This window comes from Colobus angolensis, unplaced genomic scaffold (genome assembly GCF_000951035.1).
Source record: "Colobus angolensis palliatus isolate OR3802 unplaced genomic scaffold, Cang.pa_1.0 Scaffold1, whole genome shotgun sequence".
Lineage (NCBI taxonomy): Eukaryota > Metazoa > Chordata > Mammalia > Primates > Cercopithecidae > Colobus > Colobus angolensis.
Window position 1 is genome coordinate 8906892 of NW_012110918.1, and position 11547 is coordinate 8918438.

Below are 11547 nucleotides of genomic sequence, written 5' to 3' on the forward strand. Positions count from 1 at the left end.
GCCACTTTCTGGTGGTGACAGTCCCGTGCACCAGGACACCAGGGGGCTGGGGAGAACACAGTTGCTCTCATCCTAATCACAATGGTATAAGAAGCCCATGTCGACCACCACGGTGGCTCACGCCTGTAATTCCAGCATTTTGGGAAGCCAAGGCGGGCGGATCACTTGAGGTCAGGAGTTTGAGGCCAACCTGGGCAACATGGTGAAACCCTGTCTCTACCAAAAATACAAAAATTAGCTGGACATAGTGGCACACAACTGCAATCCTAGCTACTCGGGAGCCTGAGGCAGGAAAATCGCTTGCACCTAGGAGACAGAGGTTGCAGTGAGCTGAGATCGCGCCCCTGTACTCCAGCCTGGGTGAGAGAGTGAGACTCCATCACAAAAACACCAAAAAACCAAAAACCAAAAATAAAAAAAACCCACCTCCCCCCCCCCCAAAAAAAAAGCCCATCACTGTTTCTGTGCCTCAGCCCTCTAAGAGTGGCAGGATACCCATTTTACAGAGCAGGAGACGGAGGCACAGAACAGCTAAGTGACCAAGTGCCTCCAAGAGATGGCAGCTGGGGATACCTGCGTCCCCAAACTCTGAAGGGGCCTGCCCAGGCAGACAGCATCACAGGAAGGGTGGGTCCTCACAGAGAGACAGAAGCCACCTCAGGCCCCCATGGACAGCCCCAGGACCTGGGTCCAGACCCCACCCCTTCCTGAAAGAGCCCTCCCAAAAACCAGAGACACACACCAGGCATGCTTTAGGGCTTTTTTTTTTTTTTTAATGTTTCCTCACTGTTTTGACAATATCATGAAAAAAATTCAATTAAGAATCTGGAACTGGCCTGGATGGGATTCGAGGGCAGCTGGTGGGGGCTGCACAGCCCCTGCGGTTCCTCCCCTACCGTGGGACCTAAGCTATTGGAAACAGGAGCACCAACAGGGCACCGAACCAGGAACTAAATTAGTGTCTTAAGTCAGGCAAGAGAGGAGAGGCCAGGCCAGAGTTGCCGTGGGGACGCCCCTGGTTGTGGTTGGTTCTGTCTCTCCCCGTCCCCACACTGACTACATGGAGACAGGGAGGTGGGTCAGGCTGTTCCCAGGACAGAAAAATAACTGACGGTCAACCTCGGGGCTCACACCCGAGCTTCTGCTCGGTTCCCTCGGGGAGAGTTACAGGACTGAGAGAGAAACCTGAATTTCAGAAAAACAAATCATTTTTCGCATAAGTGTTCCAAATATTGCGTGGCGGCATATTAATGCTAGAACATTATCTTTTGTTTAGCTGAAATTTGCATTTAACTCAGCACTCAGTTTTGGTTTTGCTAAATCTGGCAACCCTGGCCTCAAAAGTCGTTGCGGGGAGGCCTGAGAAAGGAAGGGGAAGTAGTCAGTACTGAGGGTGTTGAGGGGAGGGAGGGAATAACTCAGCCCAAAAAACAAAACACAAACAAAAAAGCTTCCCCTCATAGGAATGATATATTATTTAAAAAATAATAATTCTCCAAAAATGTTCTACACTGACCTTCCTCAGATGTTAATAGCTATGGGGGGTGGGTAGGGAACACACACCAGACACCCGCCCCGTGTCATTCTAAATAAAGTTGGGAAGCACTAAAGTTGAGCTGGTGTCTTTACCACGGCTGTCCCCAGACTCCAGTCTGCTAATCGCCGCTGTGAATGTCGAAGAAGTTTAGGATAAAGGTTTTCTAAAAGGATTGATTCTCCTTCTGAGGCAGCCCTATTAACACCATCCTGATATTGCTCTATAAGGATTTAAACATAATAATAAAGAACACACAAGCCCCTAGGGACTGAGTGAGTGCCCTAGCCCTGTTCCTAGTGTCATCCTGGAAGGGTCCCTTCTTGCAGTTCACGAAGTGTGGGGGCTTTCCTTCCATTCCCCATCCTGCTGTCTTTCCCCGGAAAGGGCTGCGTTTAGCGCACGTGCTCGTGGCTGGTCCCCTGGTCCAGCTCAGCTCCAAGGGGCTCCAGATTTCCAGGGCAGGAGCTGGGGTGGAGCAGGGAGGGGCTGAGGCAAGACCATCTCCCTCCTGCTGCAGCTGCTTCCCCAGCAGCCACCGCTGGGCACAGCAGAAATACCAGCAGAGAAAAGGGGAGTCGAGTGTCCTTAGCCCTGGAGCTGAGGTTGCCTCCGGGTTGACCCGCTGGCTGCACGTGGCAGGAACTCGGGTTGGCATCTGGCATCCATTTGAGGCCAGGGTGGAGGAAAGGGAGGCCAAGAGAGGAAAACCGATTCCTGCTGTGAGAACACAGCCCTTGTCCCACGCAGCCTGAGTACAGGGAGCATGATGAAGTCAGGCAGCCAGTCGGCACCCATGCCAGCCCCCCACGTCCTCCAAATGCCCGAGGGCCAGGCCAGTGTCCCTCATCTACAAGGTCCAGGGTCCGTGGTTTGAAGCAAGGGTCCTGGCTGCCCCTGCACCACAAGGTCAAAGGTCATAGTGGGGTGGGGGCAGGGAGAAGATGCAGACAAGAACTCCGGGTGGTCACCCACTGTCTGCCTCACACGCGGATCTCATCCTCCTCCTCCTCGTCCATGAAGGAGAACTCCTTGTCCGGCTGTCTCGAGACAGCAGCCCGGGCCCTGTCCGGCCCCCGGAAGGCAGGGCTGCGCTCCTCCAGGACGCCCGAGGTGCAGCTGGAGAGAGAGCTGCTGTCTCGCGTGGTGTGGCTGCCCATGCTGCGGGCCGAGCCGGGGCTGGGAGCTGCTGCTGCCCACCCCTCGTCCTCCAGAGCATGGGAGGGGAGGGAGGGCAAGTCTGGGCCGGCCTTGCCTTCCTGCCTTGCCAGGGGAGGGGCCGCCACAGCGTATGGGGGAGCCTCGGTGATGGTGCCAGTGGCGCCCTCATTGCCATGGTAACCACCCTCCTCCTCCTCGGGGTCCCACTCCTCCTTGTCCATGATGCTGAGGACGTCACCCAGCATGGAGGGCCCCAGGTCGATGTGGAAGGACATGATGGACTCCGCATGCTTCAGACCGTAGGTGGCCTTGGGCACGACAGGCAGATCTGCCAGATCCCCAAAGGCCTGCTCGTCGAGGAGGGGGTCAGGGGAATGGGGACCCGCGGCCCCATTCCGACGGGGCACTGCCTCCTCCATGCCCGCCTCCTCGTCGCCACCCTCTCCGCCGTTGGCCTTCTTCACGGGGCTGGATGACAGACTCTTGGGCAGCTTACTGGTACCCTTCTCCGCGGCCTCCTTCTCATTGAGCTGGGGCAGGGACATGGCATTCTTGACAAAGAGGGCTGAGTCCCGCAGGGATCCCAGCATGTCGCGCTGCTCCCGCTCCCCCCTGGTCACCGACTGTGACCGCTTGCTGCCCCGGAACTTCCTGGACAGGAGACTGCGTTTGGAAGATGAAGAGGAGGCCTGTTCGTCCAAGGACTCGCCGTCGGGCTCGCCAGCCTTGCTATTGAGGAAGGAGGTGTCCCCAAAGGCGTCTCCGGCCCGGCCAACGTGCATGGTGTGGCGGAAGTCGCCCAGTGGGGCGCTGATCATTTCGGCCGTGAGGTCCACTCGGGAACGGCGCTTGGAGTGCACCGAGCTGGACACCAGTTGCTTGAGGATCGGCATCTTGCTGGACGGGTGGGGAGGTGGGCCCTCCCGAGGTAGCCGGCAGGTCTGGGGTCAGATCTGAAGTCCAAGTCTAGTGGGCAGAGGGGGACGCAATGAAGAGACCATAAGGCTGCAAGCAGAGAACGGGAGGCAAAGGATTAATGTGGGGCTGGTTACACAGCACAAAAGCATATTTGCCAGGGGACTGTCATTTAAACCCCAGCGCTCCTACCAAAGTGAAATGCTGTGAAATAAGCCAGCAATCAAATGGTATAGCCCTGCCTGTTTCTTCATCCGCAGGCATTCAGAGAAGAGGAGTGATTTTGCAAATCTGGTGAGAGTTCCAGTAGCCTCAGACACACTTTCCCTGAAACTTGAGAGAGACAGAACCTTTCTTGTAAAAGACAATGCCTCCCCTGCCCCTGCAAGCCAGGACGCTGCCAGAGCAAACATGACCACATTTAAGGATGCGAAGGTAAATCCAGCAATTCTGGGCAGCAAGCCAGGGAAGAGACGGAGTCTATGAATTGGCTCCTATGAACAGTCAGCCTGGAGATGTGCTGTAAGTTCCTCCTGCTGTCTAACCTCGACCCCTGTGGAGTTAGTGGACACCCCACCCTGAGTCCTGGTCCTCAGAGAGAGAAGGGAACAGACAGGATGGGCCCAGGGAGACAGGCTGACCACAGAGAGACCTCCACATGCGTGGGCAGCACAGTCCTCTTTCTGAATCAGAATTGGGGTGGGGCTGCTTGGACCCACAGAACCAGCTCCCCAGCCTTTCAGCCTTCTCTTGGGATCCCATAGATGAGGATCCTGCCTGTGACATCTCCACTGTGGGGCCCCAGGCTCTTTGCTGAGGGTCCACCTTCTGATGTCTCGGGAAGATCAAGATTGGGGAACTTCCAGTTTCTTTCATCATTAGGGGAGTGGGAGGCAGGGACTGGACCCCAAATGACTTGGTGCCCCCAGGATCTGCAGACTGATTCCTAGGTAACTCACCAGAAATCCAAAAAACAGCAGAAGTAGAGCCCAGGAGCCCGGAGGCACCACTCTCACAGCTCCTGGCAAGGGCCAAGTTGAAGTTCAGCGTTGGGGCCAAACCAGCCCCTCTCTCCCCTAGAGGGACTTGCCCCAAATACTAAGCCCAGCAGAGCTAGGCAGGATGGGAAGAGATGAGTGCTGGAATTTAACAAAGTATGGTGGGTGAGAGGTGTTGCTTGGACACCAGGTACCTGCCTCTCTCCCAGTCCAGCCAGCAGCACAGTTCTGAGAGGCACCCCCAGTCCAGAGCCACTCTTTCCACTGCAAAACTCAGACGGTGGGTGCTTCCTCCGCATGCCCGCCACTGCACCACACGAGCCCATCACACCCCACCTGGCCCTTGACATCAGCCTAACAGGTCTCCCTATTTGTCTCCCTCCTGTCCATCCTTCACCTCTCGGCTCAAACAAAACCCATCCACATGATGCCCTACCCAGTGCACACCCCTTGATCCAATGACCAGTCCCCACCTCGCTCCTCAGTGTCCCCTACTTTTGTACCCTGCTCTATCCCCTGAGCTGTAGTGGATACAAACAGTTCCCTGATGCAACCCCCGCCACACCCAGCATCCTTTAGGGCTCAGCTAGGATACATCACTGCTCCCAGGAAAGCTTTAGCCACCACCTGCCCCCCACAGCACTCTGGGAGACGTCCCCTCTCCCAGCAGACACCAGCTACATCATTCTACCCCTGCTGGCTGGACTCTCATCTTCCCACTGCAGTACGAGCTTCCAGGGTGTTTTTTTTTTTTCTTTTTTTTGAGACAGAGTCTCACCCTGTCCCCCAGGCTGGAGTGTAATGGCGCGATCTCGGCTCACTGCAACTTCTGCCTCCCGGGTTCTAGCAATTCTCTTGCCTCAGCCTCCCGAGTAGCTGGGATTTACAGGTGCCCACCACCACCACGTCCAGCTAATTTTTTTTTGTAATTTTAGTAGAGTTGGAGTTTTACCATGTTGGTCAGGCTGGTCTCGAGCTCCTGACCTCAGGTGATCCACCCGCCTCGGCCTCCCAAAGTGCCGGGATCAGCACGTGGGATCAGCGTGAGCCACTGCGCCTGGTCCATCCAGAGGGTTTTAACGGATCTGTTTACCACCAAGTCCGGTCTAGCAGGGTGTGCCACACAGTTGGCCTCCAAGCACCCACTGGAAGTCCAGCACCTCCCTCCTGTCCTCCCCTTCTGCCCACAGCCTGGCTCCAGGGCTCCCAGCCTGACCTCTCTGCGTCCTCATCCGTTTCCCTGTTCTCTCAAGCCTCTGCTGCCCAGCCTCATGGCTTCCCCCACCAGCAATGCCCCCCTTCCCAACGCCCAGGCCATACTGCTTATCATTCCAGCAAACACAAAGTTCTCTTAGGCAGGGAGGGAGAGCCAGGCACCTGGCAGACTTGCCACACGGTGATGTGGGCGAGGACGTGAGGAATGCCTTGAGATGATGCTCTACTCTTGGTCATAGGCTAGCTCTCTCTCCTCCCCACCCTTAGGAAAGTGACCTTCCCCTAACTCTAACCTGGATTGTCTCTGGGCCCCACCCTCCTGCTCTACCTCAGCCTCTAAACAATTAGACATTGAACCGCTAGACCAAGGGTCAGCAAACACTTTTTGCAAAGGGCCAGAGAGTAAATATTCTCGGCCTTGTGGCTGATAGGGTTTTTGTCACAGCTATTCAACTCTGTCTTCTTAGTATAAAAGTAGCCATTGGCTGGGCACGGTAGGTCACAACTATAATCCCAGCACTTTGGGAGGCTATGGCAGGAGGATCAGTTGAGCCCAGGAGTTCCAGACCAGCCTGGGCAACACAGTGAGACCCCATCTCTACACAAAATTAAAAAAAGAAAGGAGCCGTAGCAACATGTAAACAAGTAGACATGGCTGCATTCCAAAAACATGTTATTTACAGAGAACTTCTGGGTTGGTGAGCAGATCAAGGTGCCGGGAAGGTGATGTGCGCCCCGCCCCCAACCCCAACACCTGACCCCATGCATCCTCATGCAGCTCTTCCGTTTGGCTGTTCCCGAGTTGTATCCTTTGTAATAAACCAGTAAAAGAAAAAACCACCAAAAAGCCCCATCTTTATTTGCAAAAGCAAATGCAGGCTGGGTTTGGGCCGTGGACTGTAGTTTGCTGACCCCTGAATATCATATATGACCCTCTTGGCCAGCCATGGGCTCCTAGGCAAAACTCTGAAGGAAACAGGAAGGAAAGGAGGGAGGGAGGAGAAAAGAGAAGAAAGGAAAAGAAAAGAAAAAGAAAGAGAAGGTAGAGTCTGCCTCAGTCACGTTGGGCATAGAAGGAAACAAGGCCAGGCTTCAAACGAACTCTTGTTCCTGGTAAATCCTTTAGGCTTCTACTGCGAACAGAGAGGACTCCGTCTTCCACCTGCCTGCACCCCGACTCCTGGCTCTATGCACAGCATCCAGGAATCTCAAATAACTGGAGGGGATATTCAGTGTGGTGATTTCACTTTATGGATGAGGAAACGGGTTTATTGAAAGAAAGTGATTTATCCAGGTTTTTAGCCCAAAGGAAGAGAGCTGGGCTAGAAACTGGGTCTTTGAGTCCAGAACTCTCTCCACCCCCACTCCAGGCCCTTCTCCAGCTCTGGCGGCAGCATTGCTGGTCAGTGACCACCGGCCACTGAGTGCTCCTCCCCACTGCTGGCTGGCAGGGTGCAGAGAAGGGGGTCCCAACTGCTGCTTCAAGAAGGTTCTTGGGTAACCCTAGAGCAGATTCCACACTGTTGATATTCAGGCCAGATAATTTCTCATTGGGAGGTGGGACTGCCCTGCGCACTGTAGGGTATTCAGCAGCGTCCCTGGTCTCTGCCCACTAGATGCCAGTAGCATTCATTTCACAGTCACAACAAGCAAAACTGTCTCAAGATATTACCCAATGCGCCCTGGGAGGCAAAACTGCCCCAGTTGAGAAACAGCAGCCTTGAGTGAGAACACACAGGTGAAGACAGAGCAGGTTTGCTCACCAGGTAAACAACAAAGACAGAGAAGCAGGGAAGGGGCGTGGATGGTCAGAACTGCATGGGAACATGGTGGCACGAGCCTCCAGAGCTGCGTAAGGGTTTCAACACCACAGCAGGCATCCCCAGACCCTGTGAGTGATGTCAGGTCCTGTGGTTTCCTGATCTTATATGCTCATTAGAGAGGAAAGAAAGGAAAACCACAGATCCGTCTCCCCAGGACTTGCCAGAGAAGCTGCAGGTCACTGTGGCTGCCCAAAAGGGACCAAATATCCTGGCCATGATGGCCACAGGGGAAGGCAGCTCCCCACATCCCATTAGCCACACCCCAGAGCACATCCTTGCAGGTAGAACTATAGAGGTAGGTCAGAGGGGACAGCAGGGAAACTCAGCTGAAATCACGGCCATCCTGGGCTAGCCCTGGGGTCCCCAGGATCTTGTTCAATCCCACACTCCAGAAAGACAGGGACAGGTCTACCCAGTGCTGTCTGCTGCCATCGTCTCGCTTCCTGTGGGGGTGGGAATGAGACTTTGTAGCTTGTAGAAAGCCATCTTCAATACCCAGCAAGGAAGGGTCCTGAGAGAGTTGGAGCCTGAGAGTAGAGGGAGTCACGCATCCATCCCACTGCCCCAGCGAGGAGTGGGGCCACTGCCCCAGCAAGGAGGGGGCTGCAGTGCCTGGCAGTCCATGCTGGGGATGAGGCCTAGGTGTCTGGAGCTCAGACCAGACAGGCCACGCAGCAGGACTAAGGGTCAGCAAGAGCTTGGTTTCACCAGCCTTGAGTGATCTTGAATCACTCTGAGCTTCTAACAGAGAACAGTTTGGAGGTGAGCAGCTGGATCATGGAGTTTAAGAGAAAGCAGGCGGTGGGAGTCCTGCCAGAGGCCTGGGCCGGTCCTGGGGGCAGCTATGGTTTGGGAGGCCACAGGGCATTGTGGCTTTGGGAGGGGTCTTCAGAAGCACCGTGACTCAGCTCTAGGGAAGTAGCTAAAATAGGCTGCCCAATGTGGGGCAGGCACTCCCCATAGCCTGCCTTGGGTGGGCCATTCCCACCCCACCCCACCCCAGAAAACAAATCCCACTTTCTTGGCAGGGCAAGGGAAAATGGATCACAGCTCACAGCCCTTCCTAGCTCTCCTGAGCCTCCGGAGGAACAGATTCCTCTATCCTCAGCCCACTGATCATGGAACCTTCCCTTAAGGGGGGACCAACGAGCCCTCCCCAGAAGGTCAGGCCACTGCTTGGGTCTACACCAACCACACCTTTAGTTCAGCCCTGTTCCTGAGACTACAGAAGACCACCCTTGCTTGGACCCCTCGCCTATCCTCCCTGGCCCTCCCAGCTTGGACAGCCCAGCAGACCCAGGGCAGAAGGACAGACGGGACTTCTCACTCCAAGTGACCGGGCAGTGGCTTGTCTCTGGCAGCTTGGCTTGAAGCAGGCGCCAGCCCTGAGCTCTCATGGGGCAGCTAGGCAGGCCTCGCTCTCTGAAGCTGCCCTGCGGTTGACCCCAGTATACAGGGTACACAACATGCCTGAATGCCCACCACCGCCGCCGCCTCCACCACTGCTGCTGGGCAGCATGCCCTCTGCAGGGCCTTCCCCTAGCTGTTCTAACCAACCACCCGATGCCAGGTCCAGGCAATGTGGCCGGATAGCAGAGGGCTTTTAGTGAAAGATGACTTTAGTTGTGACCTGGATCGGCTACAAGAGGCTTTGTTCCGTTACTCATCATCCATTCACTCACTCCATGACTTCCTGCAGACCCACCCATATTCACAAACTCTTCTAGGCCCTGGAGATAGAGCAGTCCGTTTTCCCAGGGCACATGAGTAGTGCAAGTGTGGGACGTGGGGGGTGGGAAATGGAGGTGTAAACCTGTAAATAAAACGGTATCTCGTATTCCTCAGTATAACGAGGGAAAGGGGATGGTGTGAGTGGGTATGGGAGTCAGGGGGTCTGGGAGAGGCCCCTGTGAGGAAGGAGTATCATGAGTTGAGAACCAAATGATGAGAAGGAACCAGCCAGGTCAGAAGCGACCCAGGCAGAGGGAACGGCGCCTGCAAATGCTGGAGTGTAGGAACAGGCTTGTGGCATTTACAGAATAGAATAAAAATCCATGCAGCTGGGGTCCAGGTTACATAGAGCCCTCCCTACCAGGCCACATAAAGAGCTTTGTTTTGTTTTCAGTTTTTATTACAGGCACCCGCCATCATGTCTGGTTAATTTTTGAATTTTTTGGGGAGACCAGGTTTCACCATGTTGGACAGGCTGGTCTTGAACTCCTGACTTCAGGTGATCTGCCCGCCTCGGCCTCCAAAAATGCTGGGATTACAGGTGTGAGCCACTGCTCCCGGCCAATTTTTTTGTATTTTTGTTAGAGATGGGGTTTCACTATGTCGGCCAGGCTAGTTTCGAACTCCTGGCCTCAAGCAATCCACCCACCTTGGCCTCCCAAAGTTCTGGCATTACAGGCATAAGCCACTGCACCTAGCCCAGGTAAGGAGTTTGGAGGTCATTTAGAGGTGTACAAGGAAACCGGTGGCTGTTTGTAAGCAGGCGAGTGATTCAATCTGTGTATTTGGAAGCTCCCGAAGGTCCTGGCATTGGAGGAATGAAGGAGCGGAGCTGGAATTCATCCAGGAGGCTGTTGCAGAAATGCAGGTCAACGAGGATGGAGACCAGGATGTGGGTTTGGTGAAGGGGGACACAGTGGGAGACATTTAGGCCATGTTTTGGAGGTAGAGACACCCAGGATTACAGAGGGCCCAGACCAGGGAGGAGAGAAAAGACAGGATCAAATGGGACTCCAGGTCTTCCAGGGGCAGCCTCTGGTCCTGGCTATCCTTTCCCAGGTTTTGCCTGGCGGGCCATGGCCCCTTCTCACAGGAGGGGCTGACATCCTATCCCTAGGCGAAACACAGGAGGCATTCCACAACACAAGGCTTGTCAGATGGAACAGCACGCTGGAGGGGTTGTGCAAGAGGCTCACTGGGACATAGGCCACGACTCTAAGAGGTGAGGAACTCTGGCTTTTGTCATCAGAGAAAAATCTAGTACTTTCTGGAACACTCGCCAGCCTTATCCTGCAAAGACAGGAAAGTGCAGGGAAGGCGGAAGACTGTTTCATTCAAACTGTGGCAGGGCTGAGGGCAGCCAAGTGAATGGGCGAGAACGGTGACTTCTTAGATACACGTGGTTACATGTTCCAGGCAGCACTTCAATGCCGACTGTGTTGTGATTTCAGTTGACTTTAGTACTCTTGGGGATCTTTCAACTCTTTCATGTGCCGTGCTCAAAAGCCCTTGCATCTGGAAGTGTGCTACGTGCGCAAGGAGGTTAAGGCTCACTGCTGTAATATTCTGAGCCTGACCAGCCACAATCAAAAACCAAAAACAAGGCCAGGTGCAGTGGCTCACACCTGTAATCCCAGCACTTTGGGAGGCTGAGGTGGGTGGATCACCTGTGGTCAGGAGTTCAAGACCAGCCTGGCCAACACGGTGAAACCCCATCTCTACTAAAAATACAAAAATTAGCTGGGCGTGGTGGTGGGCACCTGTAGTCCCAGCTACTCAGGAGGCTGAGGCAGAGAGAATAGCTTGAACCTGGGAGGTGGAGGTTGCAGTGAGCTGAGATTACACCACTGCATTCCAGCCTGGGTGACAGAGCAAGACTCTGTCTCAAAAAAACAAAGAAACCAAAAAACAAACCCAGGATGGGAACATGAAATGTCGCCATTATGACTCCTGTACCATTTATGTATCTGTGTCAAATATCTCCTTAAAATACCTGGGTGTAGTGGGATCATACTTTCAAGATGGAAAGACCAAATTAAGGGACTTGCCCTAGGTCATGGATTGAAGCCAGGGTTTAATTCCCACCCCAGGGCTCCATCCACTTAAATAGCAATGTACTATCAAAAGTAGGGGGCACCACAGGAAAAACACTGAATATGTAATTTGTGTA

At 54.4% G+C, this 11547-nt stretch overlaps 1 protein-coding gene across 4 annotated transcripts in view; it reads right to left on the bottom strand.

Moving 5' to 3' along the window:
- Window positions 1–748: 748 nt before the first annotated feature.
- Window positions 749–11547, bottom strand: part of CDC42EP4 (CDC42 effector protein (Rho GTPase binding) 4) — a 28215-nt gene continuing 17416 nt past the window's right edge. For 2 of the 4 annotated variants that reach the window (XM_011936227.1, XM_011936296.1), the window contains one exon: window positions 749–3700. In XM_011936227.1, coding sequence (XP_011791617.1) covers window positions 2518–3588 — 1071 coding nt within the window. In that variant the 5' untranslated portion in view covers window positions 3589–3700 and the 3' untranslated portion in view covers window positions 749–2517. Of the gene's footprint in view, window positions 3701–3802; window positions 3944–11547 lie in introns of all 4 variants that reach the window. The other 2 variants (XM_011936458.1, XM_011936374.1) reach the window with 2 other exon arrangements.